Source organism: Aptenodytes patagonicus, chromosome 7 (assembly GCF_965638725.1).
Source record: "Aptenodytes patagonicus chromosome 7, bAptPat1.pri.cur, whole genome shotgun sequence".
In the NCBI taxonomy this organism is placed as follows: domain Eukaryota; kingdom Metazoa; phylum Chordata; class Aves; order Sphenisciformes; family Spheniscidae; genus Aptenodytes; species Aptenodytes patagonicus.
Genome location: NC_134955.1, coordinates 30,216,837 through 30,243,623, shown reverse-complemented (window position 1 = coordinate 30,243,623; position 26,787 = coordinate 30,216,837). Strand labels below are relative to the sequence as shown.

Below are 26,787 nucleotides of genomic sequence, written 5' to 3'. Positions count from 1 at the left end.
TTTTTTTGTTTTCCTAAGAAGCTACTGCATTGTTTGGTGCCAGTAATTGCAGTCATCTGCATCAAAGCTTCCAAGTTGGCAAAGCAAAAAACCCCTCCAAACCTAAGTCTCATTCTCTCTTCCTTTAACCTTGACGGAAGGAAACTTCCTTGTTCGTTACTCTACAGAGTATCTAGAGGGTGGGCATGGTTGAAATGGTGGGAAATAATGCTGTTAATAGTTCCCTGCATGCAAATGAGAACTGGGTAGGGCTTTTTGAAACTAGTAAGCAGGTGAAGAAGTGTTATTCAGTACTGTGAGTTACCAACCTGTTTCGATAATGACTTTCGTCATTGTTTGGGGTTTTGTGTGCAAAATCAGAAGTAAGACTAGTGGAGTAATAATAGTTTGTGTAACAACAATGTGATACAAGAAAGAAGCTTGCTGCACTCTTTTAAAACTTGTTTAAGGGTTTAAAGTCAGCTTGGAATGTCATGTTCCGCAACAGCTGCACCAAGACCTCTGTGCTAGATTGGAACTGAGGTGCAGCTTCAGATCAAAAGAAAACAGGCATCACTTTCAATCTCTTGGTAGAGGATTGATGAAAAGCAATTCTGTCTGTGTTAACCTTGTGATTTGATTTGATTAGCTGATGCATTCATTTGATGATTTCAGAATTTGATTGTTTAAGACATCACTACTAACCCATTCGATTTATTGATCCAAATTCTTTGTGACCTAGACTTGGCTATAGTTAGATTTTAATTTAGAGAATTTAAACCAGTTTTGGCCTAGTGATATGTTGGTTTGTTCTTAATATTTCCTTGCTAATTTTTAGAAAGAAAATCTATGCAGAGTGCATAGATCTATGCTTTGTATATTCTTGTTCTTCTAAACTCAGAAGCCTGGAGGGAAAAAATGTAATTTAGCTTTGGTATTTGAAAGATGTTTGTCTTTCTTTAAATTAAATCCTTTGTTCCCACATATTGCACAGTACTTCAAGCAGCAGCAAAATAATACCCTGTAAGTTGCGGATTGCTTATTAAAAGATCCAAAATTAACTAAGGTAATTATCCACAAACTGCTAGTCGCTCATTTCAGCAAATCTCTTCAATACATCAGTTCACATGCATAAAACCAGGTCCTTACTGTACTGTGAACTGGGTTAGCAGAAATGTCCATATAAATAGCAAAAGAAAAAACATTTAAAACCCAACATTTAGCTCCACTGAAATATCATAATATCATTCAAAATGACTCCTCAAATTCACATATTCAGAGACCTGGTTGGAGGTCAAAAGCTTTTACATTTACCAGGCTTCTTCAGTGCAAGTCAGTTAATCCTGAAATGGTTGCGAGTGAATACAGTGTGCTAAGGAGCTAGAAGAGAGGGAAAGCTACAATAATGTCAACCCGTGGGTGGGAATCAGGACTGGATTTCAGTAGAGAGGTAAAAGGCTCCTACAGATGAAGGTCTGTTGTGCAGGAAGCAAAAATACGTGAAATATCTAACCAGCCCAGGAGGACACCTTGACTCTGTTGCTTGAGAATATCCAGAACACTGTTGAAAAACATTGCTATGTCACTGATGCTAAAGCAGCCTTACAGCCTGATTTCTTCATGGCTTTTTGTCTCGTTTGGTGTTCATGCCAGACTACTTAGACTTACGTAATGGTGGTGTAACCTGCCAAGGCAAGGAGGAGTCAAGTGTGTGACTTACTGACAGTGGATTCACTTGAGCAGCCAAGCGTGCTGCAAAAAACAGAGGATTATAGGATCACTTGGGTCCCTTGGGTTATTGAGTACAGCCTGCCACAGTCCCAGGCAGCCCTGTCATGGAAATTTAGATGAGAAAGGATCACAAAATATTCACCCTGTGCTAGGAGTTCTGGAAATGCAAAAAAGCAAGAGCTGACTGTGATACTAAACTCTCAAATCTGTGGCAATGGAGCAGAGCTGTCTTAGGGGTTTTCTGACCCAGGCCAAGAGTAGAAGCCAAGGATTAGGTATGATCTCTTCTTGGTGTGCCAGTTGCATCATTCCACCTGAAAAAGGTAGTTGCCTCATTAAATGATGACTTGGTTTGAACTGTATCACAAAGACTGCTGCAGTATTGCAGGAGTATCAAACTAAAGTGGGTAACTGAACATATGCTCTGTCTAATGCTTGTGGGAGCAGCAAAAAAGTAATAGTATAAGTCCTTTTCACTAGCTTGATCTTTCTAAACATCTGAAATCAATTTTGGACAGCTTAAATAACAGTATCTCACATGCTAAGATTCTTCCTGTTAAATGGAATATCTTGGAAGGAAATTACTTTGCTTAATTTCTAAAATGCTGGTTTTCAATTTTCCAAGCAAACTGTCCTACGTACCAGTCCTACCAGCAAAAAAATGAAGTACTAACTGTGCAGCATGCCTGCTGCCCTGATTTTCTGAAGTAATAAAGAAATTGGGGTCATCCTTCCTTGCTCCTCTGTAACTCAGTTATTAGACTGATTTCTAAAGAAAGAGCGGAGTTAGGTTCTAACACAAATAATGATATTTCCCATGGATGTCTCCACTAATGGCATAATGCAGTGAAAAGCTAAGATATGCTTTTAGGGTATTTGCTGATCCCCTTCGTACAAGCCGCAAGTTCGGTTTGGATGTTCACTGATCTGCCTCTTTCCTTCCCAGTCTCAAATAGCCGTGTTACTGGGAAGAGCGGAAGCAGCATAGGCAGAAGATACTTTGTTCAGTCTTGGCTTATGTGTTGAATGCAAAAACCATCAAGACAGGTCATTGTCCACAGAGTCTTACAGACACCAACAGATTGTGACTTTCCCTGTTTTGTCTTAAGGCAGGGACCTCTCTTGTTTCTAGTTCATCTAACATTGGTGTGCAATTCATGAATGAAGCAAATGTGCAGAAAGCTCTCCACCATGGGCTCCAGGACCTTCTTTTATGGTCATTGCCCTGTCTCATCTGCTGATTCACAATAACAGAGCTCACAAACTAGGTGCGAGAGGACATCTTTTTGAGAAGATATAGGATAAGGGTTGACTCTATTTTTCATATCTTTCTTTTGCAACACCTGCTACCTTTCCCTGTCTTCTGGAAAAAAACCCAAACAACTAATTGAGAAATAAAGCTTTTAAGGTTTTCCTAGCTTGCTTGAGGTTTTTTGAGCCTAAGACATAAAGCAATGGGTTTTCACACATACACATGTTGGGAAAGGTAACTAAAGTGGTTGTTGAGTGTATGTAGACTGTAGAGTGACTTTAAAAACATGCTTAAGAAAAGGAAGAAGAAAGCAATCAAAAGCATTATGGCTTCAGGGAATATGGGCAGAACAAGGGCTGTTCTTTTTAGGAGGTGGAGAGAGCTTCTTGGCCTGTCAGACATGTGATGAACATTAGCGGCAGGAATTACAGACAGTGCCCTGAAGAAAGAATCAAATTGTCTATTGAAGAAGGGGGTAAAATGTTTATCCTTTCCTTTAACAAAAATAACTGCGTTTTTCCTCCAAGAGATCAAGCAAGTCAAGTGCCTTTAGTGTCTTTTTCTATTTATGGCCTAGATCAAACTTGCACAACTGGGTGTAAAATTGGGGAGAGATTTTCTTACATGATCTAGGGGAGCGTATCCTGTATATTCCTTCTCCTTTTGTATTGCTGGGGGGACATTTTCAGTACAGAGTGTTGGGCAGATTGTGAATGTCTTTGGTCATGATTTCACTCAAGAAGAGAAATGTGATTTGTACCTAGGACTGCTGTACTTTGCATGCAGATGATTTTTGCTAAGGTACCTGGTAATGATATATCCTTTTCTCAGAACTAGAGTAAAGTATCCCAGGGAAGAGCAAGTCTGTCACACTTCAAAAGTTTGTATCGCCTTCAAAACTCCTCTGCCCTCTTTCCCCCTGCACAGTTCTTCTGGATTGTGCTATTCATATTCCTGCTTAATTTCTTACATTTAGCAGTATCTGGGCAAGCCTTTGGTGAAGACGCTTTTTTTGGGTGACATACTATTTCATATAGGGAAGTGTTGCAGTCTCTGGCCCTTTGAGAAGAGCAGGTAAGTTCTTTGGAGCAGACAAGAGCAAGAGGTAAGGAGAATATGCAGTAGAAAGAGTTATTCTCTCCCCCTTGTGTATTTACAACTTCTAAAATATGATTTTGCAATATAAAAACTTATCTCACCTGTAAGGATACAAACTTTCTGGAATTCAGTCCTTTGATTACCCCTTGCCATTTCTACTTAGACTTTTGGTCCACTTTTTTTCTGCTTTTGCTTATTTCCTTCACAGAAGTAAGCTTTTTTCCTTGTAGATTCAACAGTCTGCCTGTCAGGCACATTGGGGCCACATGGCAGGTAGAACAGCCAGGAAGAACATGTGGGGATTGCAGTAGGGTGGTATGAAAATGATTGAGGAGATCTGAAGCTGTTACCTGAAATCCCAGCGAGACTTAAGTTGTAGTCACACATGTTCAAGGTCTTGGCTATAAAAATCTCTTTTGGAGTTTTAAAAAATGATCAGTAAGGCTTTCCTAACTCCAAAAAGAGCATTGCATTGGCACAAGAAAGTCAGTTTTATCAGTTAGGGAAGAATTGATCACATGACTAAAATTAGTCTCTGCATAACTGCACGTTTTCATGACTTTCTCTTTTGCACAAAGCAAATGTAATCAAGTCTCAGTCACTAGTATATGCAGGCACACACATATGCATATGATACCTCTAGATAAAGGCTATAGTAATGTGTGAACTGTAAGTATCAGTATATACTCAGATACTGCCTTCTTATGTGGAAGCCCACCATAATTATGGTGTGGTATATTTTTCCCTTGTCAGTGGGTTGAATAAAGAGTGGTGGGTGGGGCTTCTGAGCAAAAGAATTCTGAGGAAGTCAGTATTTTATGGCAAAACACAAGGGCTGCTCCTCTAAAAAGGCATAGGTCTTGTACTCCCTTACGTGATTACTCCAAGATCTAGCTGCAGCCTTTGGCTGCTTGCAAATGAGAACCTAAAGAAATAGCTTAGTACGTTCTGTTAAGTGTACTTTGCCACTAACAGTCATGTTATGTTCTGTAGTTTCCAGGAGGTACCATATCTAGTCGTCTTCTCTGTAAAGCAGGAATTGACAGCACAGCTTGTGACAGCTGAATACTCACTTTGGGAGCCCAGTGATGTATTCTCAAAACAATGGGCACTACCTAAGGTTAATAGCGTATTTCTCCAAGTTCTTTTAAAAAAAAAAAAAAAAAGGTGGCATTTTAATATTTGAGTGCAATTCAGTTGTGTCTGTCTCTTCTCTCCTAGCATATGTGTTTATTCCTCTTCTCTCTGTGCATCTTTATTTGCTGTGACATTTCTTCATTGTTTCTTGTCTGAGAATGTGAGGTCTTCTGAGCTGGAATTTTGCCTTCCTCTACATTGGGTAGAGCCTGGTCCTATTTATGTGTGTTATCTATGTGGAATGTATTATTGATCAGAGCTTCTGCCCGTACCTAAACTGTTAATAATCAATGGAAGAGCTGAAAATGGGACACAGTTCTTCAGGTCTTGAGGGTTTCTCTTTCCCTCCTGAATTTCATAAAAGATGTTTCACACAGCTCTAAGAAACCACAGCCTCACATAGCTTGAAAAGAGGTGGCCGGCAGCCAACTTTCAAATAAACACTCTCTGCTCTTTCATTAAAAGAAAACATTATTATAATATTAAATTACAAGTCAAATGGTGAAGGTATCTTTCCTTGTGTACAAGATATTATCCTTTGAAGTCATAGAGCCCAGAGTGGTTTTCACATGAGGGTGACCTAGTAGGAAAAAGGGAAAAAGTAAACAAAACAGTAACATTGGTTGTTTTTCACATTCCTCTCCTGGTTATAGAAACACACGTGTTTGGATAACAAGTTTCTCGTCACCCACATCTTTTTCTTTCCCTGAACTTTAATGCCCCTTATTCTTTATTTGTTGTCTAGGATATGTTACCTTTCTGGTATGCCTCTCCATATTGACAAAAAAGGCTAACATTGCAGCTGTACCTTTGTGAAACATTTTGAAGTCAGATATTCTATTCAAACTCTTGTTGATGTTGTTGTGAGAAAGAGTAGGAAGTTTGCCAGTGAATCTAGCTGAGATAAAGGAGAAATTTCATGAAAGACAAAAGGCCAATTTTTGTCCTGGTCCTAGATAGCAAGCCTGTTAGATGAAAGAGACTACTAAAAACTAATCCTACTGATTATTGCTATTTTCCTTCTTTTTAAAACAACGCAAATAAAGCTTCTTACTCATAGACTAGCACGCTAGCCCTTTGTAGAATGCAGAACTGGATGGTCGGGATGGGAAGTCAGGAAAGTGACCTGGGAAAGCAGCATGTGAGTCTGCCTCGTTCTATGTTTGCGCCAGCAACTGTCTTTGGACTTTGTGATCACAGCGTTTCTTGTGCCCTGACCCATTCCAGCTCGTCTGGTGGCTTTGCTGCTGACAGGGGTTTTCTTTGGCAGCTGCTGACTGGCCATCTCTCTCACCGTGTATCACAATGTATTTAGCATTCTAGATGCTACAAAGAAACCAAAAAATCTGTTTCGTCCTTGAGTTTACTTCGGATTTTTTGGTTCTGAACTCTCTGTTAAGGATTCCAGACACTTGCTCTTCATGCAAATTGTACAGTTGCTACCCGTCAAAGGTTGCTATTGACTGTCTCTTGGAAATTCTGATGTTCAGTTCTGCCAGCTGGGTAACTGGGTGACATTCTTGGTAAGGTCTTGCTGTTATGGTTTCCCAGCATGTTAGTGTTTTAACTACTTCCCAGTTCATTTGTCTTTAGATGTAAAGACATCAAGCATAGGCAGTAACAATGGCATTCTCCTCTCTTTTGTGAGTCTGAATTGGTAAGTAATGAATAATATGTTGCAATAACTATCAGGTCAAATTATTTGCTATTTGTCCAGCTCACTTAGCTTGACACATTTGAACTTCTCTTTCAAATTAATTAACCAAAATGAGAACTGTAGCCATAACTATAGTACTCAAAATGCAGTTTACAGTGTTTTGCTATGTTATTACTGTGAAACTCCACTTCAGAAGAAACGTTAATAGTAGTAGCTCAGTAGTAATAGGTACCATTTCTGAATAGATCTATACCAGCATCAGACCAAGGACAACCAGAAACATTGCGGTCCTAGCAGATCTCTCTCATTCTACACTCTATGCTCTGTGCCTACTGCTGACTCCTCCTCTGGATGCTGTTTTCCAACAGGAGAATGTGTGCTATGTGAGAATAAGAGATTTGAGCCTCATTCTTACACTTCATACTCAGACCAGTACTTTAAATCGCACATCGTGCTTCTGATAGCAGACTGCATTTCAATACTAGGAGGACAATAACCGGGAGCTTTTCCTGCTGCAAGAATTTTTGCCTTCTTTACAGAGGCTCTTTGTGTACCAGCACAACATCAGAAGTAGCCATGTAGCTGTAAGCGTCCTTATATAATTGATGGTTTAACAGCATTTTCCACAGTCTCCGAGAAAAAAATGAAATAGCTGGTACCTCTGCATTTCCCCTCCCTTATTATCTACTCTGCTCAATTTGTATGTGGGTTGTTTATTTGTTTTTTTTTTTAAGTTGTTTTTGGGATGGGAGCGGTTTCTTGGGTTTGATTTACTTATTTATTTTTTTAATACTGAATTTGCAATACAGTTTGTGGTTTTCTTTTTGATAGATTTATTTAGACTTTTCCTAATCCCTTGCTCCTCCTTGGGTTGAGATGAACATCATCTCTGGGGCAGTCTCAGAAGGGACAAATAGAGGCTCTTGTAGTAGAAGCAACTAGCAGGCTCTTTCAGTCTTTTCTCTTTTTATAGGGGTGGTGTAACTCTTCTTCTTCTTCTTCCCTCTTTGTTTTTCATTAAAAGAAAGCTGAGAGCAGAGCCCATTTTAAAGAGAATAGGTAAAGGCAAGGGTAGCCTATTCTTCTTAATAAAGCGGTCAGTCATTAGTAAGGGTGTTGAAAGAAAAGGAGCTAGAGGAAGTTCACAGTGTTATATGTTTACTACTGATTCCACAAGGAAGATTTTGTGATTTAGAAGAGAAAATACAGGATGCCCAATAGCAGGAAATCACAATGTTCTTAAAGATCAGTATGGTCAAATCAAATGGGCACTTACTATTTACAAATGACATTATGTGTATTAGACTGTACTTTTTTGATTAAACATGAATTTTTTTCAGCTTAAAACATGGCATCTGGTGCTTTCCCAAAGTGGTAGTTTCATTTTTTTCTGCTACATTTGTCACTGCCACATCTTGGAAACAACTGTATATATTGAGCTGGTTGGTTTATATATCCTCTATTTAATTTAATATCTGAGTGTTTTCTCATTATTAAAAATAGACGTGGTGAAATATTTTTCTTGTTCATTGCTGGGCAGACTGTTGTGCAAATGGCTTTGTGTGTGTGAATATTACATTTGTGTGTGAGGGCACAGTGCACAACTGTGCATGCTCCCTTCAAGGCAAAACTGTATTGAGAAGCACTTTGCACGCGGTTTGTGCATGGGGCTTTGAGTATTAGCATGGAAACCACCTGAGAGCATGCAAGTTTTTAGGCATTTCTCTTCTGCTACCAGTATCCTCTCAGTGTTGCAGAATTCACTGGTAGTCATGTGCTCTTCAGCAGAGAGTGGATTTTGGTAGGTTTTAATGAAACTAGGAGATGACATTATTTCTGATATGAAATTGCAAAAGGATGGAATTATCTGCCATGTATGGATTAGTTTCCAATCCCTCAATAATCTCCTAACAGATTCATACAGAAGCTGAATATTGGAGAAAAGCTTGTAGGATTCCATGGCCGAGTATCCTGGTGAAGAAATTAGTGCTGGCTGTGATAGTTCTTCCCTCTCCTTTAGGTGAACTAGGAGGGTTGATAAGACAACAGTAGCGAAGTCTTTGCATCGCACTTTCCCTTTGTTTTGCTAAAAGCACCTTCCCCAGGAGGTTTATCCCACCATCTGTGTTGTTATACACAGTGACTCAGAGGGCTAATAGCAGAGCAGGAATGGGAACCCTGCTTGTGAGTAGTGTCTCTGCTAGATACAATGCTGTGGCGTGAAAGCCTGTGTTCCTAACTCGGAAGAGATACCAGAGAAAGATGTGTATCTAATAAAACTGCTTGTAATGATGTATGGAGCATCCTTATAGCTGACTTATGCTGGTATGCAAGGGTTAAGTTCTCAAAGGGGAATCCTTAGATGATAAAGAGCTGTTGGCAGTTATCCTTGTGTCAAAAGTAGATCAAAGAAAAAAGAAGTGCAGGAAATGTGTCTTTGTGCTTGGATAGCCTCTGTGAGCAGAGCAGCCCCTGAGGGATTCTTGGAGCAGTGCATAGGTTTAGAGCATTCCTAAGGCTATTCCTAGTAAAACAAGGATGGAAAGGAACATTAAGTGACCTCGAAGATCAAGGGAGCTCAAGGACAGCTTAAAATCACTTTTGTCCTCTCCACTTAAGTCATGTTGTGTGAAATCAAGTAATTGAAAATAATTTTCTTTTTACTAAATTGAATTCTACAGGATCAATTCCACATTTACTGAATAATTCAATCAAAACCTGGATCTGAAAATTATATTTCTTTCACTTTCTTGCTGGCACACAATTTCTCTTTTGCTGCAAACTGTTGCACTGCTGTGCCATGGAAGCTGAAGGGCAGGGACACAGAGCTCCTGCCACAGGCCACAAAATGCAGAGGCATCCGGAAGCTGGTAGCGGAATATCTCCTAGAGGGCAGCTGTCTAGCAATTATGTTTCCCTTTTCTCTTTTGCCTAATTTTATTGGTCGCTCTGGGCAGTTCACAGAGGGTTTTTTTGGCATCTTAGCATATGAGTTTGTTGAAAACTAAATATTCTGTCTCATGGGAAACTGATTTTGGAAATCTTGTTTCATTTCTAATAATGATGAAGATTCAAAATCTTAACATTTTTCACAAACCAAATTGTTCCAAATTTATGCTTTGACTTAATCAAAAGTAGTCATTCAGTATGGCAAACAGTCTGTTTTGCAAGCATTAAAATATTTTCCTTCAGCTAGGTATTACACCATTTTACTGCGTTAATGTTACAAACTCTGAACTCAGACCAGATTACAGAGTAAAGAAGACATGTTTCAACCTTAACAAAATGCTGTAATAGTTTCCATGTGAATATTTGGAAGATATTAGTATTTCCCATTAAGTAATGGAACTGTCATTTTCATATAAAAACATGCCATGTGAAAATAGTCACTGCTCAGCATTTTACGGTCGTCAGCAGAGTGTGAGGCTACAGGTAGTCTTTTGAGGGAGCCCTTCTCTTCCACTTTCTAACTCTCTCTGCATCTACAGGCTTTGTGTCTTCCTTCACGTTCCCTTGTGACTGATTATGCCTGTCACATCTATATCTGTGAATTCACACATACATACCTTCTTTTAAGCTGCAATTGAAAAACCCTATAATGAGTGCTGTTCTGAAGGAATAAAACAATTCTATTTCTTCCTCTAAATTTATGCACAAGAGCACAACAGTTTTGAAGTGCTGTTCCCTTGGAAGGCAAAATGTATTTCCATCATGTATTCCTTCTTGGTTCTTCTTTGGAGCTGCTTGAAAACCTCTATTAAGAGTTGGACACATGCCCCTTAATTTTATTAATCTCAGAGCTATGCATCTAATGTAAGCCAGTCATCCAAGCTATGCTATCTCTGTGATGATGATTCTTTGACAGTTTGTTTTAAAACAGGTATCTTCGGGTGCAATTTCACATCCCTTTCCTCTAATGACAAAGCCAGCTTGAAAGGCTTGCATCCTTCCTCTCCCCCAAGCTTGTCATCCTTCTGGTTTTGACAATGTAACCATTTGTGTGGCCCGACTGTAAACTAGATTGAAAATATTGAAAGGTTAACCTAAAAAATTTAACCAATAGGAAAGGAAAATTTTCCTTAAGAATGGACGGTGTTTTTATTGCAGAAAAATGAAAAAGTGTTTTAAAATTTGAAAAGGGAATGAAAGGTTTCAAGAATAAAAAAATTTTTTTTTCACTTTTTGGTTCATTGAACTCTTCTGTTTTTGGGGTTTTTTTTCCTTTCTTCTTTTTTCCGCTTCTGTTTTGGCCAGTTTTTACGAACCCAAGAAGATCTATATTCCCTGTGAGAAAAACACAGTTATGCCTCTCAATTTATTTTAAATGTTTCTTTCCCCATTAATGTATATGGAGGAGCAAGGGAAGGAAAGGTACCAGATTAAGAGTTCAGGATTTGGAATTCCGCTGTCTCCAACACAGATGTGATATAAGCAGCAAATGTGTTTTTTACATGCCATCACCCCAGGAACAGCCAACTTTCAGATGCAAGGCTGTAGCTCAGACCAATGAAATTCTACCAAGAAAAACAGAAGTTGATTTCCAGTGAAGCTTTAGGTCATATGGGCAAATCCCTCTTATTCAGAACCAACATTGGTACAACCTGTGTTAGCTGCCAGTATCATGTCTGTACGCAGCTAGCAGAAATGGAGTAGATGCCTCATCTGCTAGCAATCACCCCAGCCTGAACAGAGAAGAGAAAGTAAGGTGGAGAGCAGAATGGAGCTCCCCTGAACAGTGCATCTCAAAGGTCCTTGGAAAGCCTTCGGACAGTTGGGTAGCATATGATTGATTTCTGGCAGCTTTAATAGAGGTGAGACACAATGCAAAACCTAGCCCTTATTATCTGTGAGTAATAAGCAGTTAGTATTATAAAAACAGACATAGGAGTAATGAGCAGCTGTGCTATAAAAAGAGAAATCTTTCTAAGTTAATGTGACAATACGTGCACACATGAGTATGCTCATGTATGTGCTACACAGTAGATTAGGAGGGTGCAGTAGATGGCATAGTTTTGGATTTCAAGAAGTGGTTTTGGCATGCTATTTCTCAACTGTAATTAAAATAGTCATTCAGGTCTATTTCAGTACATGTACATGTACACTGAAAACTGAATAAGAATTCATAATTAGCAGGTTGCTATTCAAAGGCAATATGCCAAGTTAGGGAAGTAGTATCAAGAGGAGGACCCAAGAATTCCATCCTGCATCTTATCTAATAGGTGAGTTTTGTGAGAAAAATGTAGATGGCATGGGCGAAACTTTTTCTGTGTGAGTTCTGTCTAATAGCTGTAGCACAGTGGTGGAAAACTGCAATGTACTGTATTCGGTGCTGGAACTTAGAGTCTTTGTTTTTTAAGCGCAGCATAGTGATTTTATTAGAAACAAAGATTTGAGGCTTGAAAGGATGAGTACACACTCTACAAAGCATTGGAGAGGAGAAAGAGTGGTTGGACAATGATTCAGGAAACATCACTATCCAGGGAAGGAACTGGCCACTGAGTGACCAAATAGAGAAAGCAAGGAAATGAGAGACAAAGCAGTGTTTTGTGTAACTAGAGTCAGCCAGGAAGCAGGCATGCTGTGAGCAGTGGGAAAGAGGACTGTAGGCATTTTGTACAACTGTAAATGTCTAGTCATTCTGTATGTCATGGAAACTGCAGATGATTTTTGGCAATCCAAGTGAATATTATAACAGGGAGTTGCTCAGTGCCTGGTTGTGAAAAACTCTTCAGACTGATCCACTTACCACCCTTCAAGGAAGATTCTTTTCAGCAGGTGGGCAAGGAGGTGGTGTTCTGTCTCTTGTGGATGGGATACCAGATAGGATTGTAACAGCTGAATAGGTTCTCTGAAGTAAACAAGCAAGGAGCTACCAAGGATAGTCCATACTAGCATAAAGGACTGGTTTTAGTTTTGCAGAATGTAACTAATTTTTAGAAATCTTCTAATGGTGCCAAAGAAGGAGGACATACAAGGTATGTTCTTCGATGCCATTCATGTTCTGCAGTGTCCTGGTTTCAGCTGGGATAGTTATTTTCCTTCCTAGTAGCTGGTACAGTGCAGTGTTTTGGATTTAGGATGAGAACAATGTTGATAACACACCGATGTTTTAGTTGTTGCTAGGTAGTGCTTACACTAGTCAAGGACTTTTCAGCTTCCCATGCTCTACAGACTGAGAAGGCTGGAGGTGCACAAGAAGCTGGGAGGGGGCACAGCCAAACTGGCCCAAGGGACATTCCATACCATGTGATGTCATGCTCAGTACATAAACTGGGGAAAGCTGGCCGGGGGGGGCCGCTGCTCGGGGACTGGCTGGGCATTGGTCAGCGGGTGGTGAGCAATTGTACTGTGCATCACTTGCTTTGTATATTCTATTATTAATTATTATTATTACTATTATTATTATAAGATTTCAATTATTAAACTGTTTTTATCTTAACCCATGAGTTTTCTCACTTTTACTCTTCCGATTCTTTCCCCCATCCCACCGGGGGGGGGGGGACGGGGGGAAGGGGGGAGTGAGCAAGCGGCTCTGTGGTGCTCAGTTGCCGACTGAGGTTAAACCACAACATGCACATGAAACAATACAGAAAGTTAAAAAAAAAAAGTCTGTAAGTATTCTGCTAGCCAGATGTGTTGTATTAGACTTGGGTCTATGAAATGCATGTCTATATTCTCTAGGGAAAAGAGGCTGTATGGTTTGACTGGCCTCCAGCTCACTGGTAGGGAAGCAACCTTCTAGACTTGTTAGGCTAGACTTGTTCGGATGGTGTTAAATTAGCAACCAAGGGAAATGATAGAAAAGTGAGGAATAAAAATCACTTGTTTAGCAGAGAGTCAAGGTGTCGAGAATAAAATTAATCAAGGCACCAAGGACTGAAAGAGAAGTTCTTTAGTTGCCTACTGCCAACATGATGAGGCTGGCTAATAAACAAGTGGCAATGGAATGGAATTACTAATTTCTAAACCTAAATGCTGGTAAGTTGGAATTTCTCAGACTAGGAGGGAGGATTCCCGTGATTGGAATTGACAGAAGTGGGTTGGGAACAGCATCGCATGGCAAAAATTACATTTCCTCTTTCCCGAGCCATTGAACCAAATGATCTTGAGGGCCAAAAGATCAATTAATACCTAAAATAAATGTTGATGTGCTTGCTGATGACTGCTATAGACTGTCAAATCCAACTAAAGACCTGAATGAAATACTAACTAGCCTGGTATGTGTAAGAGGAGAAAAAAAGCTTTTTTGTGTCTGTGTTGATACAAGTGGCATATTGGAAGTTTCATTCTGCTAGCATGAGAGCATCTTTGCAAATGTTGAGTAGATGACAATATCTGAATGCAAATCCTCATATCACATGTTAGGATATTGTCTTAGACCTATTCTCATCAAATAGAGAATTAAGGTGAGAACTGAGCTCAGAACTAAACCCAGACGTTATACAAGTGGAAGCGATGGTGGCTTGAATACACACCTCTTCGAAACACAATAAATTCTGAAGTGGTCTGATATGTACTTCAGCCTAGATATTCAAATAAATAGACTTTAGTGCCTAAATAACATCTGAAGTGCTATGTCTTGGTACTTCCAGAAGAGGTAAATCTCCCAAAGTTTAAAAACAGTGTCACACTAACTCAGTTGAAAGAAAGGCTGTGGACAGAAAAATGCAGATGATAATTGTATGGTTTGTGTGAACGGCTAGAAAGCCACAAACCTATAGCTGAAAGGGGAGACTATGCTGGTATAAAAAATAAGGAAAAAAGTACATTGCTTGCAGTAAAAGGAAGTTGAAAAGTTGAAAGTTTAGCAATAGATGAAGAAAGCAAAAGAAATTAAGAAGAAACCAGCAGCAAAGTTAGGAAGTCTAAGGAAATTTTCCAAGTGCATTAGTAGCAAAAACATCTTAGCAATGGTATGAATCTGTCATAGGTGTGTGTGGTAGGTTTGTCAATAATAGGGACAAAAAGAGTTCAATAAATATTTCTCTTCTAGGAGAAAAACCCCCAACGATTGATGCTTCACCGTCACATAGAAATAATGCAATAGTTTTCATAACAACACAGAGATGTTGTGAAAAAACAGTTATTGAAATGCCTAGTTTGTAAAACAACTAGTCAAGACAGCTTGTGTTCAAGAATTTTGAAAGAACTGGCTAAGGAGCTTTAAAAGACATCCGTGTGGAATTTTTCAGTAAATGTTGGGATACTGAAGAAATTCTGAAGAACTGGAAGAAAGTTAATTTTGCATTAGTATTTAAAAAGGGTAAATGGAATATGCTAGATGGCTGTATTTGATTACATGTGCTGATACACTCTCTACTCATGTGAATAAGGCTACTTGGTAATAGAAGATTGCTGCCTTAACATCAGTGTGAGTAAAAATATCAGAATACTTGGTACAGGATTAAAGAACTAGAAAAGGGTTTATAATTACATGTCAATCTAAAGGGCTTATTTGAAAAGACTTCTTGTTGCAGTGTCATTTTTTTTTTTAGTGAATTTACAAGTTTGACAAAAGTCATAGTGCAGATGTAGGACATTCCAACTTCAGTCACGTACTTAAATTGGTATCTCTTGATATGTACTTTAGTGTGTGCCTGGGCTGGTACAATCGCTATGTCACATGTAGGTTTAAAATAAAAGTCTAAATGGGAATCATTGTCGATTAACTCTGCCTGTAAGTTTCCTGTAAGGGTAAGTTCTGGGCTATTTAACAGTTTTAGCAGTAAGTCAGAAGACAACATGAAAACTGTACTGATGATCTGCTGATAACATAAAGATTAAGATAGGAAAAAATAAGGCAGAGTCCAACTCACCAATACAATAAAACCAGGTATCTCAAAGGGAAATAATATAGATATGGAGGGTGGGAATACCTGTTCTGGAAGGAAATATGCCAGAGAGAGACTTGATGCCATGGTGGATGATCAGCTAAGAGGATTTATTTTGGCCAAAATGACTGATGAGATTGTTGCATGGATAAACAGGGAGATCTCAGGAGGGAGCAGAATGGCCATTCTGCATAGCATGGCATTAGTGTGTGCTGATGTCTGCCTTTCAGCAAGTACCCTGAAAAACTGGAGAGGGCTCTAAGAAGAGCCTAAAGTATCACCTTATGTAATAAGCTTTGGCAAAACTGCATTTTGTCATGTTGCTCCCCTTTTTGACCATTACCTGCAATCTATCTGGACAGAATACAAAAAGAGTAAGTAAGCAAGGGACATGGGGACCAACCAACTAATGAGCGAAGAGTAAAAGAGTTTAATAGCAAGCAGCAGGAAATCACAGTGACATTTTCAAGGTGAAAGGTTAATAACTTAAAGCTGTAAATACTCATGAGAGAGAGAGATTATTTACTGAGCTGAAAGTGGAAGGTTTAGGAGTAATTGAAAAATACTAGGATAGGTAGTAGACAAAGAGTCTTCTTTTTGTCTAGTCTGACTTCCTGACAGTCAGATCTGTTAGTCTGTATGTTAGTTTATCTTCTCAGAGAAGCAGTGAGAAATATTGGGTTGCTATTTTGATATTAGATGGGGAAAAACGCCAGAAAATGCTCTAAAGGAAATTCCTATTTTGGCAGGAAGATGGCTTGACTGACCTGGAATTGATTTCCCATCATGAGTTCTATAAGTATTTTCTGTAATTTTCTTCTCTTCTGCAAAGTAACATCAGGATTCAGGAAAAATTTCAGCCCTGCAGGTGTCTGAATACTTTTTTCTGTGAGATAGTGAAAGAAATGGAATTACCTTCTGAGTGCTGGAGGCTTCTGATTTTACTGTGTTCAATTACAGAAGAAGCAATGGATTTGTGCTGTGCTGTTAAAAGGTCCCATATTTTTGCTGTGACAGTTGAATATTGTTGCATTTACTGTTTCTTCCTGATCATTTTATGTTCCTTAGTGGCAGACTTAGCTTAAAATCACAGATCTCCTTTCTCTCCATCTTTTATTTCTTTTCACTTAAATCATTGCCTTTTGCTGATCAAGACAGAGAAATCATGTAGTTGATAAGAGATAGTCTTTATTATTTGTTTAATGCTGAAATTCATGTCATACAAGAATTACATACAAGCATGTATGAGAGGATATGATGTGGGGTTATTGGAAGCATCTCTGGAGTTCCCAGTTTCAAAGGAAAGTGAAGAAGAGTTTCTGTTAGTGACTGTGCGCACTAGATTTTCAGTTCAATCAGAGGGGTTGAATGAGTGAGAAAGAAAAATAATTGACATGTAAAGTAAGAGTATAGGCTGTACTGGAGTGTTACAAAACCACTATCCAGATCCCATGCATGGATTCATCATACTGTGAGTCCTCTTCTGCTGAGTCATAGCCAGAAATTCTTTGCTATGAGGAAGTAAATGAATGGGGGCATATGTCTGTGGGTGCATATGAACAAATTCCTTGCCTGTCACTGGGTCTAGGGTCTTCTGTCCAAGTATATTTTGTCTCTCAGTGAACTCAGCTGTAATGACTGCCTTCCTTTCCTCTCATATACCCAGTTCAGTAAGTAGGTGAGTAAGGTTGCTACCAGGCATTTGAATGAACCCTCTTGGCTTTTTGCCAAAATTGAATAGGCTGTTGCTGACAGTCTGCACAGTGGATAATGTGATTAGCAGATCAAGTTTTTTGCAGTGCTCTTTGTGACAAAGCAGTAGCTAAGTTTTAATGTATCTTAATACCAGACCAGTGTCGTGGTTTAACCCCAGCTGGCAACTAAGCACCACGCAGCCACTCGCTCAGTCCCCTCCAGCAGGATGGGGGAGAAAATCGGAAGAGTAAAAGTGAGAAGACTTGTGGGTTGAGATAAAGACAGTTTAATAAGCAAAGCAAAAGCCGCTCATGCAAGCAAAGCAAAACCAGGAATTCATTCACTACTTCCCATGGGCAGGCAGGTGTTCAGCCATCCCCAGGAAAGCAGGGCTCCATCACGGGTAACGGTTACTTGGGAAGACAAATGCCATCACTCCGAACGTCTCCCCCTTCCTTCTTCTTCCCCCAGGTTTATATGTTGAGCATGACGTCATGTGGTGTGGAATATCCCTTTGGTCAGTCGGGGTCAGCTGTCCTGGCTGTGCCCCCTCCCAACTTCTTGTGCACCCCCAGCCTGCTCGCTGGTGGGGTGGTGTGAGAGGCAGAAAAGGCCGCGACTCTGTGTCAGCACTGCTCAGCAGTAGCGAAAACATCCCTGTATTATCAACGCTGTTTTCAGCAGAAATCCAAAACATAGCCCCATACTAGCTACTATGAAGAAAATTAACTCTACCCCGGCCAAAACCAGAACAACCAGCAAACTTCTTTAGACGCTTCTCTCAACGGTACAAAAAACTTTTGTACCCTGTTTGTCTCAGTCATCACCAATGGCAATGGATATTTTTTTCACACTAAAGCAGTAAATTCATGTTTCAAGAGCTTAGGCCTCTGTTCATGGTAGTCTGCCACTGGAATTTGTGTTTGCTAATGAGAAAGAAGAGGAAAATACCAAAGGTGTTTATGTAATTGAGGGGGGGGAGGGAGTGCGAGTCAAATATTTTGATTAAGTTTTAATTTTGTCAGGAGGAGTGTCTCCAGCAGAACTTCTGCCATGACTGTACTGTGTTTTGTGGGTCCATGATATTCAGGCTATTTCCAAAATACACAAGCAGCTTGGAGCATGTGAGGAGATGGGTGGGTGGAACAGACTTTACAGAAAGCCCTAAGGAAAGTAAGTACTGAAGCTACAGCAGTGCTTAACAAAGATCAGGAGATACAGAACTGAACAACATCTCAACAGACACAGAACATAAGCTGGGAGGAGCAGAGTCAAGCTGTCAAAAGGTCTTGTTCTCTTTCCACAGCAGAATTTCTTTTAATATGGTGAAATAGATTTGTTTGCAATATGTGATTGATTTTTAGCATGGATTTTTTGGACAGTTTTATGAAGAGATTCCCCCACTGTTTTTCATAAGGCAAGCCAAGAAAGGCAAGCCTTTCATAAGGCTGGCCAAACAAGAATTTGCATTCTTTTTGAGGATTTCATCCCCTTATTGAAGATACCTTACTTAGCAGACCAGTGTCAGTGTCTTATATAGAGTGCAGAATCAGCTTTTCAAACATTAATGTCCCTACATGTTTGAACACAGAGGCAGGAAAAAATGTAGTGTTTGACAATAGGTCTGCTGAGACCACAGGTTGGTCATCAGTACAGCATGTGTCTGCTGCAGCATGATGCTGCTGCTCTGTTCTAAAGTTATCCTTTCCTTAGAACCCCATGAAGACTGATGGCTGTTTTCAGTACTAGAATAAAAGATGGAAGGATACAGCATTCTCATGCTATGAAACATTTCACAGCATTTTACTCACTGCGTGATGCACATTGTCATATATATTAAATGAAAATTGGTTTAGCAGTTTTAAAAAAACTGCTTTAGAGGTTATATGCTGGTAAAAATGGGGGTGGAAAAAGAATAGTAAAGAATACGTTAGTAAGTAAAATATTTTGTTGTAGTTATGTTTCTGGGAAGTGGCAGAGCTATTTTGAAACATCATCAGGACAGTACCGCACCAGTACACTGTAATGAGGGTGGGTGTAATATAACAGGGCTTTGTTGAATATATGTTCATGTTTAACAATATGGGAGCATAGTTTTGTATAGAAACACCAACTCTTCCCCTGTTCTTTTTGTTTTGTTATAGTTGTTGTCTCCTGTTCTGAATCACATGAAGAAAACTCTTCTTCACCAAATCCACCTCAGAAGCTCTCCCTGATAAAAAACAGGATGGTGTCATTGCATCAGCCTTCTAAACCAGGTACTACAAGTCCTCTTCCTTACATCCTCCTTATTTCTACTTCAGAATCTAGGTGCAAGATAGATGCTGGGACTCACAAGGACCCTTTACCAGAAAGCAGTGCCACTGGCTTTCTGACTGGAAATGGAGCAATGACTCAAAAAGGCCAGTGTAACCCTAAGGGAGTCCCTTACTTCCTTATAAAAAAAACCCGAAAAACAAAACACAGAAAAAAAGAAAAAAAAAAAAGAAAAAAGAAAAAAAAAAAAAGAATAATCTTCTTCATCAGCACAGTGAAATCCACCAGATTTGGGTTCTTGAAATAAAAGCTCATTAGTGGAGCTGCTTTCCAGCAACTACAGAACAAACTACCTTTCTTGATACCGAATGAAGTTTTTTTTTTAACTGGAGTTTTCTTTTTCTAGGCATTGTAAAAACCAGTGAGATGGACAAAATGCTTGTGAGATAGATGGATTAATTTGGTCTTACTGTGGTGCCAGGATAGATGTAGCAAACAATTGAAATTGAAGTGACGCCTTTTCATTTAGTGAAATAATCACAGAATGGTTGAGTTTGGAAGGGACCTCTTGAAATCATCTAGTTGAACCCCCCTGGCTCAAGTAGAGTCAGCTAGAGCCAGTTGCCCTTGACCATGTCCAGATGGCTTTTGAATATGTCCACAAATGGAGACTGCTCAACTTCTCTGGGCAACCTGTTCCAGTGTTTGACCACTCTTATGGTAAAAAAGTGTTTTCTTGTGTTCAGGTTGAATTTCCTGTTTTTTTAATTTGTGCCCATTGCCTCTTGTTCTGTCAGTGGACATTATTGAGAAGTGTCTGGCTTCCTCTTCATTCCCTCCCATCAAGTGTTTGTACACCTTGATAAAATCCGCTTGAGCCTTCTCTTCTACAGGCTGAACAATCCCAGCTCTGTCAGCCTCTCCTCTTATGAAAGATGCTCCAGTCCCGCAGTCATCTTTGTGGACCTATGCTGGACTTGTTCCAGTAAGTCCATATCTTTCTTGTACGGGGGAGCCCAGAGCTGGGCACAGTACTCCAGTTGTGGTCTCACCAGTGCTGAATAGAGAGGAAGGATCACCTCTCTCGATCTGCTGGCAATGCTTTTCCTAATGCAGCCCAGAAAGCTGTTGGCCTTCTTTGTCACATTGCTGGCTCATGGACAGCTTGCTGTCCACCAGGACCCCAAAGTCCTTCTCTTCAGAGCTGCCTTGCAGCCAGTCAGCCCCCAGCATGTACTGGTGCCAGGGGTTATTCCTCCCCAGGTGCAGGACTTTGTTGAATTTCAAGAGGTTCCTATCAGCGCAACCTCCAGCCTGTCCAGGCTGCTCTGAATGGCAGCACAGCCATCTGGTGTTTCAGCTGCTCCTCCCTGTTTTGTACCTCTGTGAACTTGCCGAGGGTGCACTCTGCCCCTTTGGTCCAGGTCATTAATGAAGATGCTAAACAATAAAGCAAGGCCTGTGCATGCTAGAAAAGTCATATACATTCCTTACAGGAGGTGACAAGGTGACCTAGACTTGCCAGAGAGGAGTTCCTTATAGTAACATCTTGCAGAAGGTATCTGATTCTTTAATGTGTGAACCTCCTTTCTGACAAGCCCTGTGACTGTCCATGAGCTTTTTTCAATCTAAGCTTCTTCAGAACACTTTTGTAACACCTTAAAATGTGTCCTTTGCTGATTGTGGTAATATAGATATATTTCTCTTTCTATTTTACTTTTTTCCTTTTCATTTCTGTCACATTTTGCCTTTCTGGGGACCTACGCTTGAAGTTCTCCAGGTTCATAGGTGCTAAGCAAAGCTGGTTATGAAGCGTCTGTAAGGTGGTACACAGTAGTGTCAGAGGTTGCAGCTTTCAGTATTCTCTTATACAGTGACCTCATGAGTGTACCCAGTCCTTTTGCTCTGCAGTTTATGCTAAACAACATCTTCTTCTTGATTGATCTTTCCATCACAATGCAGCGCACATGATCCGTTGCCACAAAGCTCTTTTTTTACCAGATGTCAACAACTTCACTGATCTATTTCAGACTCTTCTTCCAGGCATTCAGATCCTCTCAGGTTGCGGCAGATAGGCTTTATATAGCCTGGAGAGCATGGGAATTAAGTGCTTTTGAAGGAGAACGTTATGTTCACTTATCTGAGCTGCAAACTGCTTTGTTATGTGAAACGCATTCTAAGGATTAAGTTTGCATTGGTACAGTCCTTGCTACTGCAAGCAGGGGTATTGGTAAGATTTAATGAAATGATTTTGTCATAAATACTAGTTTCAAGTAATCCTCTGTTTAAAAAAGAAAAGGAATTTTTTGTTTCCAGAGCTCTCACTTCGCTCTCTTGCACTGTCATGCTGTTGTGAGAGAAATTGTTTTCTGGGTTTTATGACCAACTAGATTTTTACTTGATAAAAATATTACTACTACTGACAATAAGTCTGTGGGTACTGAGTTAACCTGTCAAACTTTAATAAATTTGAAACAGCACAGCAGGTCTCAATCAGGACTCTGCTTTGTCTCACACAGCCGTGGAGTTTCTGAGCTATTGAGATCCCTAAAGCTGTTTTACTGGATCGTCAAACCATAGCCTGAAGCTGTGTGCAGACATCTTTCCTCAGATCCAGCAGAGCCGGGAGAGTGGCTGGTGTCCTCCTTCCTGTGCCCTGCTGGAAGGCGGCATTGCATATGCACACGCACAATTTGACAGTTCACCTGCTTGTGGCTTCCATTTAAAGATGATGGGCTGAACAGTGCAATAGGCTTTTGCTAAGCTGTATGGATTTGATGAGGTGGGCTGAGAAGCTCTTCAGGTGGTTGGCCCAGCTGGTAGGTTGAGAGAGGCAGTAACCTCCAGCGGCAAGCAGGCCAGGCAGGGCTGGGGAGGATGTGTGTTCAGGTGGGCGTTCACAGCCTGTCCCAAGACAGAGTGATGTGCAACTCTGTAACATCTGTGTTTCTCTTACCCCTGCACACTGTGTGCTGTTTTATAAAAAGGTAGTTACAATTAACTTTAAAAATTAGGAAAACTTGGCTACTTAGGCTGTTGCACTCAAAAGATGCTTCCATTGCTTCTTTTTCTGAAAGTTTGTTAAAATATAGCAAATCTTCTGGAGGCTCTTATGTTTTTATTCCTGCCCCACCTGTGTTGCCTGTGCAACCACCTATCCTTGTTACATCCCTGACCTTAATTCTGTTCTTTGTACTGTCTTTTCTCCTTGCCAGGAATAGAGCTACGAAAGGGATAACATTATGTCATTCGTGTTTGCAAGGTCTGAATACCCTCTGAACGTCAGGATCCCAAATACTAATGTTTAGTCTCTTATAATTTCTCATATGACCTGAGGGTCCTCCAGTTATTGCTGTAATATTATTATTACTACTGAAAATAAATATCGTGCAAGTTAATATCAGCTTACCATATCTATTCAGCCCCACTCTGTGTGGGAGAGCTTTGTGCAGCTAACATCCCTTCAGGGAGTTTATATTAGATTGATGAGAGAACAGTGAATTACTTCTTGTCTGGTTTATAATATGCTGATTATGAAAAATTCTGGCCAGGATGATCTAGTGTTCTCAGTGCTGCGAATGGACTCTGGAGTTTGTTAAGAGGGTGTTCTTGTCCATCCTGCAAGGAGGAAAGCAAAACTGTTTAAAAAAAAAAAAAAAAGTACGTAAAGCTTGCATTGCTCAGCTATTTTGCTTGAGACCCTGTCAAGCTCTTTCTATTGCTGAGAGAGGGTTCACCTTAGAGTTTCATTTGTTCCTCTCTGCCAAAATGCTAAATCCGTACAGTTTCAATATCCTTGCTGCACTAGGTATTACTCTCATTCAGGATTTTATGTACATGTGGGCTAGACCTTCCATTGCTGTAAATTCACTGTCGATACTGGTGGGAGGATGCTCCTTTACACCTGCCAAGAATTTGCAGGTTTGTTTTTCTTTCTGGCATGTTCCTGCACCCACCCTGCGAGACACTCTGTTGTTATTGCACAAGGCAAACTTTCTTTTTTCCCTTCAACTATTCCATTTCTTGGGAGAGATAGCCCCCATACACTGTAGATCTGCCCATTCATGTGCCCGCATCACCCCTGCCCCTTGAACTGGGGAAGCCCTCAATGAAACCTTTGGTTTCTCATAACAGAAATCTCTTGTATCGTCGGCTCAAGCTGTTCATGGGTGACGTCTACAGACAATTTTGGAAAACCGGACTGGGTGTTATCTTCAGTTGGTGTCGTGGTATCTCAGGAGAGGCAGCAGCTGCTTCTGGAAAACAGTTCCTCCCGTGGAGATGTTGAAGGTAGGCAGAGTTACAACAGTTCCCCTCAAATGGACATCTGCTTTCTCCCAGCACTGGTAGCAGCTGTGGGTGGCAGCAACAGGAGCCAGCAGGCTGCGGCCTCAGGCACATGTCACTAAAAATACTGCCATATGCTGGTTCTGGTGCACAACTCGTAAGTGTGCTGTCAGTGCCCGAGTCACTAAGAGCAATATAATGTATGTGTACTGCCTGAGTTGTGTATGTATGTACCCTGTATACAGCCAGCCCCTTTATATACTCCTTTTGTATCTCCCTGTTTTAGGATAAGCTACTTTTGCTTACAGAGACTGGATTTTTCTTAGGAAACTCAATCCTTTACAAGCCAGGGCTGGCTCCACATCTGCTGTCCGACTTGCAAAGTGTTTGGCTTTTGTTTTGTTGGACATGTCTTCACTCTGCTTTGTTTGGTTTCTTCTCATTCCTTCTATCACTTCTTTACTTACTTACCTCATTTTTACTTTATTCTCCTTTCTCTACTTTCTGTTACTTTTTGGGTTTTGTGCATAGTCCTCTCCTTTCTTCTCATGATTCCTTTCTTCAAACTTCTTATCCATTTTCCTATTATCTCTCTTCCATCCACACTGTGTGTCTCTTCTTTTTTTTTTTTTTTTTTTTTTCCTCACAGGGAACATTTTCCTCCTGAACACCAGTAGGCTCCCAGATAGATGTGAGTTCAGCCTGCATAGCCCCATCCTGCCTGGGAGCTTGGACTCTTGCTTGCTGGAACTGGCCATATATTCACAGGATGCTGTTCCTCTCCTCCAGAGGTTCACAGTTGAAATCATATATGTGGAGACAAACAGAAATATAATAATTTCTCTGAGAGTTGGCCATGAGGAGGATGCCGGGTAAGACAATCAATTTGCAGCTGTTTAGACTTTGAATTGCAGGGTAGGGTGGAGTCTCTCCAGGCCGCTGTTTATCAGTGTCTTCTCCCTTCTTGAGCTCATTGCTGCTGTTACAGCAGAAAATGAAGGCAGAACTGTCAGGACTGAAGCATACAGCTTCCTGACAGGATGTCTATAACAGACCCAGGTTTTGTGCGTCCCCTTTGCAAAGAACACACTTGCTTAGGACTCCCTCTTCTTCCCTCACATTTGGAAGGGTCAAGAGTGGTTGACTCTCTCACTGATGCTGGGACTATAGCTGTAAAATGTACCCAGTCCAAAGACTGCCTTGGCAACATGACTGATACCTCTAAGTATTCAAGGGGTCCTATCATTGTTACAAGGGTCACATTTCTCATTTTGAGGTAGGGTTAACTTTACTTCTTTTGTAATTTCCTCCTTCTGTCTGCTAAGATCTGGAGCATCCTTTTTTGCTTCATTTGTAGAGTTCAGGGAGGGGAAAAACAGAGGCTAGAGGTGAGAAGAGGTGAAGGCAAAAAAAGGAAGTGCAGCAACCCTGGATCTTGTCCTGTATTCTCTTCTCTCTGATCTTTCCAGTGTTTTACTTTTTCATTCCTGCGTGTAGCAGAATGCAGTAAGGAGGAGAAATGGGCAAAGGGAATGAATCACAACAGGAAAAGAAGGAGAGAAGTCCATGTGTCATCTGATTTTGCCATTTTCCATGCGCTTGTTTTCCTTTTCTGCAATCTGCCTTGTAAGAACCTGGGTCAGACACACAGCAGAGCTTTTTATTTCCATCACCTGACTGACTCCCATGGAGAACTTAAGCAATAGATCCCAGTTCTTGTTTTCTTTGAATTCTTTGGCACTCCCCAGGCTGCCACGGAGATCTGTAGCCAAGACTCCTGGTCAGCCAAAGATAGCAGAGTTTGACTAAAAAAACATATTTATTTTCTTTCAGATCCCTCTCACTCTCTCCTGCTTTTAGCTATTGCTCACTTCCTTCCTGGCTACTCCTTCCCATTCTTTTTGCCAATTTCACAAGGAATCTGTTGCATTTTCTGGGATCAGTTTCTAATGTCCTTTTTTACCTATAACTGCCCTTGCTGCTTTGAGTATTTGACAAGCTTCTGCAACTGCAGCCACAGCTGCATTCCCCTATATAAACTCATAAAATACCCTTTTGATATACCTAGCTGGCCAGACCAGGCTTTGATCACAATCACTGCAGCATCTCTGGAATGGATCATAAATGTTGTTTAACAGCTTATTTGAGCACTGTAAAGCAATTCTACATGAAATCAAGATTATAATTTCTCTAAAACTAATGGCATTTAGATTTATTAGAATGGAGTTAGCTTTACTGGAAGTTGGCATAGACACTGGTATTACTTTTTCCTAGTGAGTGAAATGAAGCACTGGTAAGCTTAGAGGGTTTAGTATTAAGGTTTTAAAGATGGAAAGTGACTGAGTCCTGTTTTAAATCAAGATAGAAAGGAGGGGAAGGAACAGAGACAAAACAGAGTTAGGAACCATGTTAGGTCAAATACCCTTCGTTTTCCCCCTCTTTACAGGGAAACTCTTTAAAATCTCTGCACAATTCCAGAAAAATCTGAGCGTGCAGGCAGGACAAGATTTATTTCTAACACAGTGATTGAGCTGCTTCTTACTGGGCAGGTAGTCTGAAATGAACATTCGCTTCATGATTAAGATTTTAACAACATGGTTGTTGTTAAGGAGAGAGACCATCCTGAAGTGTTCCCCCTTTCCAGGGGCTTTCCATATGGAGTGGAAGTTCTGCAACCTTTTCTGTGTTAACCAAACACTGCCACACAATTTACAGCAGAACAAGGAGGACAATGAGCAAATGACCTTGAGATAGATGCCTATGTGTAGTATGTAGTTTAACCATTGACAATAACTACCAAGGGATTGTCTTGAGACCAGAGCAGAAACTCAGATATAGAAAAAAGGCTAGGTGTCAAGTTTTCA

General features: G+C 40.3%; 1 protein-coding gene across 1 annotated transcript in view; it reads left to right on the top strand.

The window, feature by feature from the left end:
• Positions 1-26,787, top strand: part of LTK (leukocyte receptor tyrosine kinase) — a 95,612-nt gene that overhangs the window by 22,889 nt on the left and 45,936 nt on the right. The window contains exons 2-4 of the mRNA XM_076343516.1: positions 19,525-19,638; positions 23,771-23,926; positions 24,573-24,795. Coding sequence (XP_076199631.1) covers positions 19,525-19,638; positions 23,771-23,926; positions 24,573-24,795 — 493 coding nt within the window. The remainder of the gene's footprint in view (positions 1-19,524; positions 19,639-23,770; positions 23,927-24,572; positions 24,796-26,787) is intronic.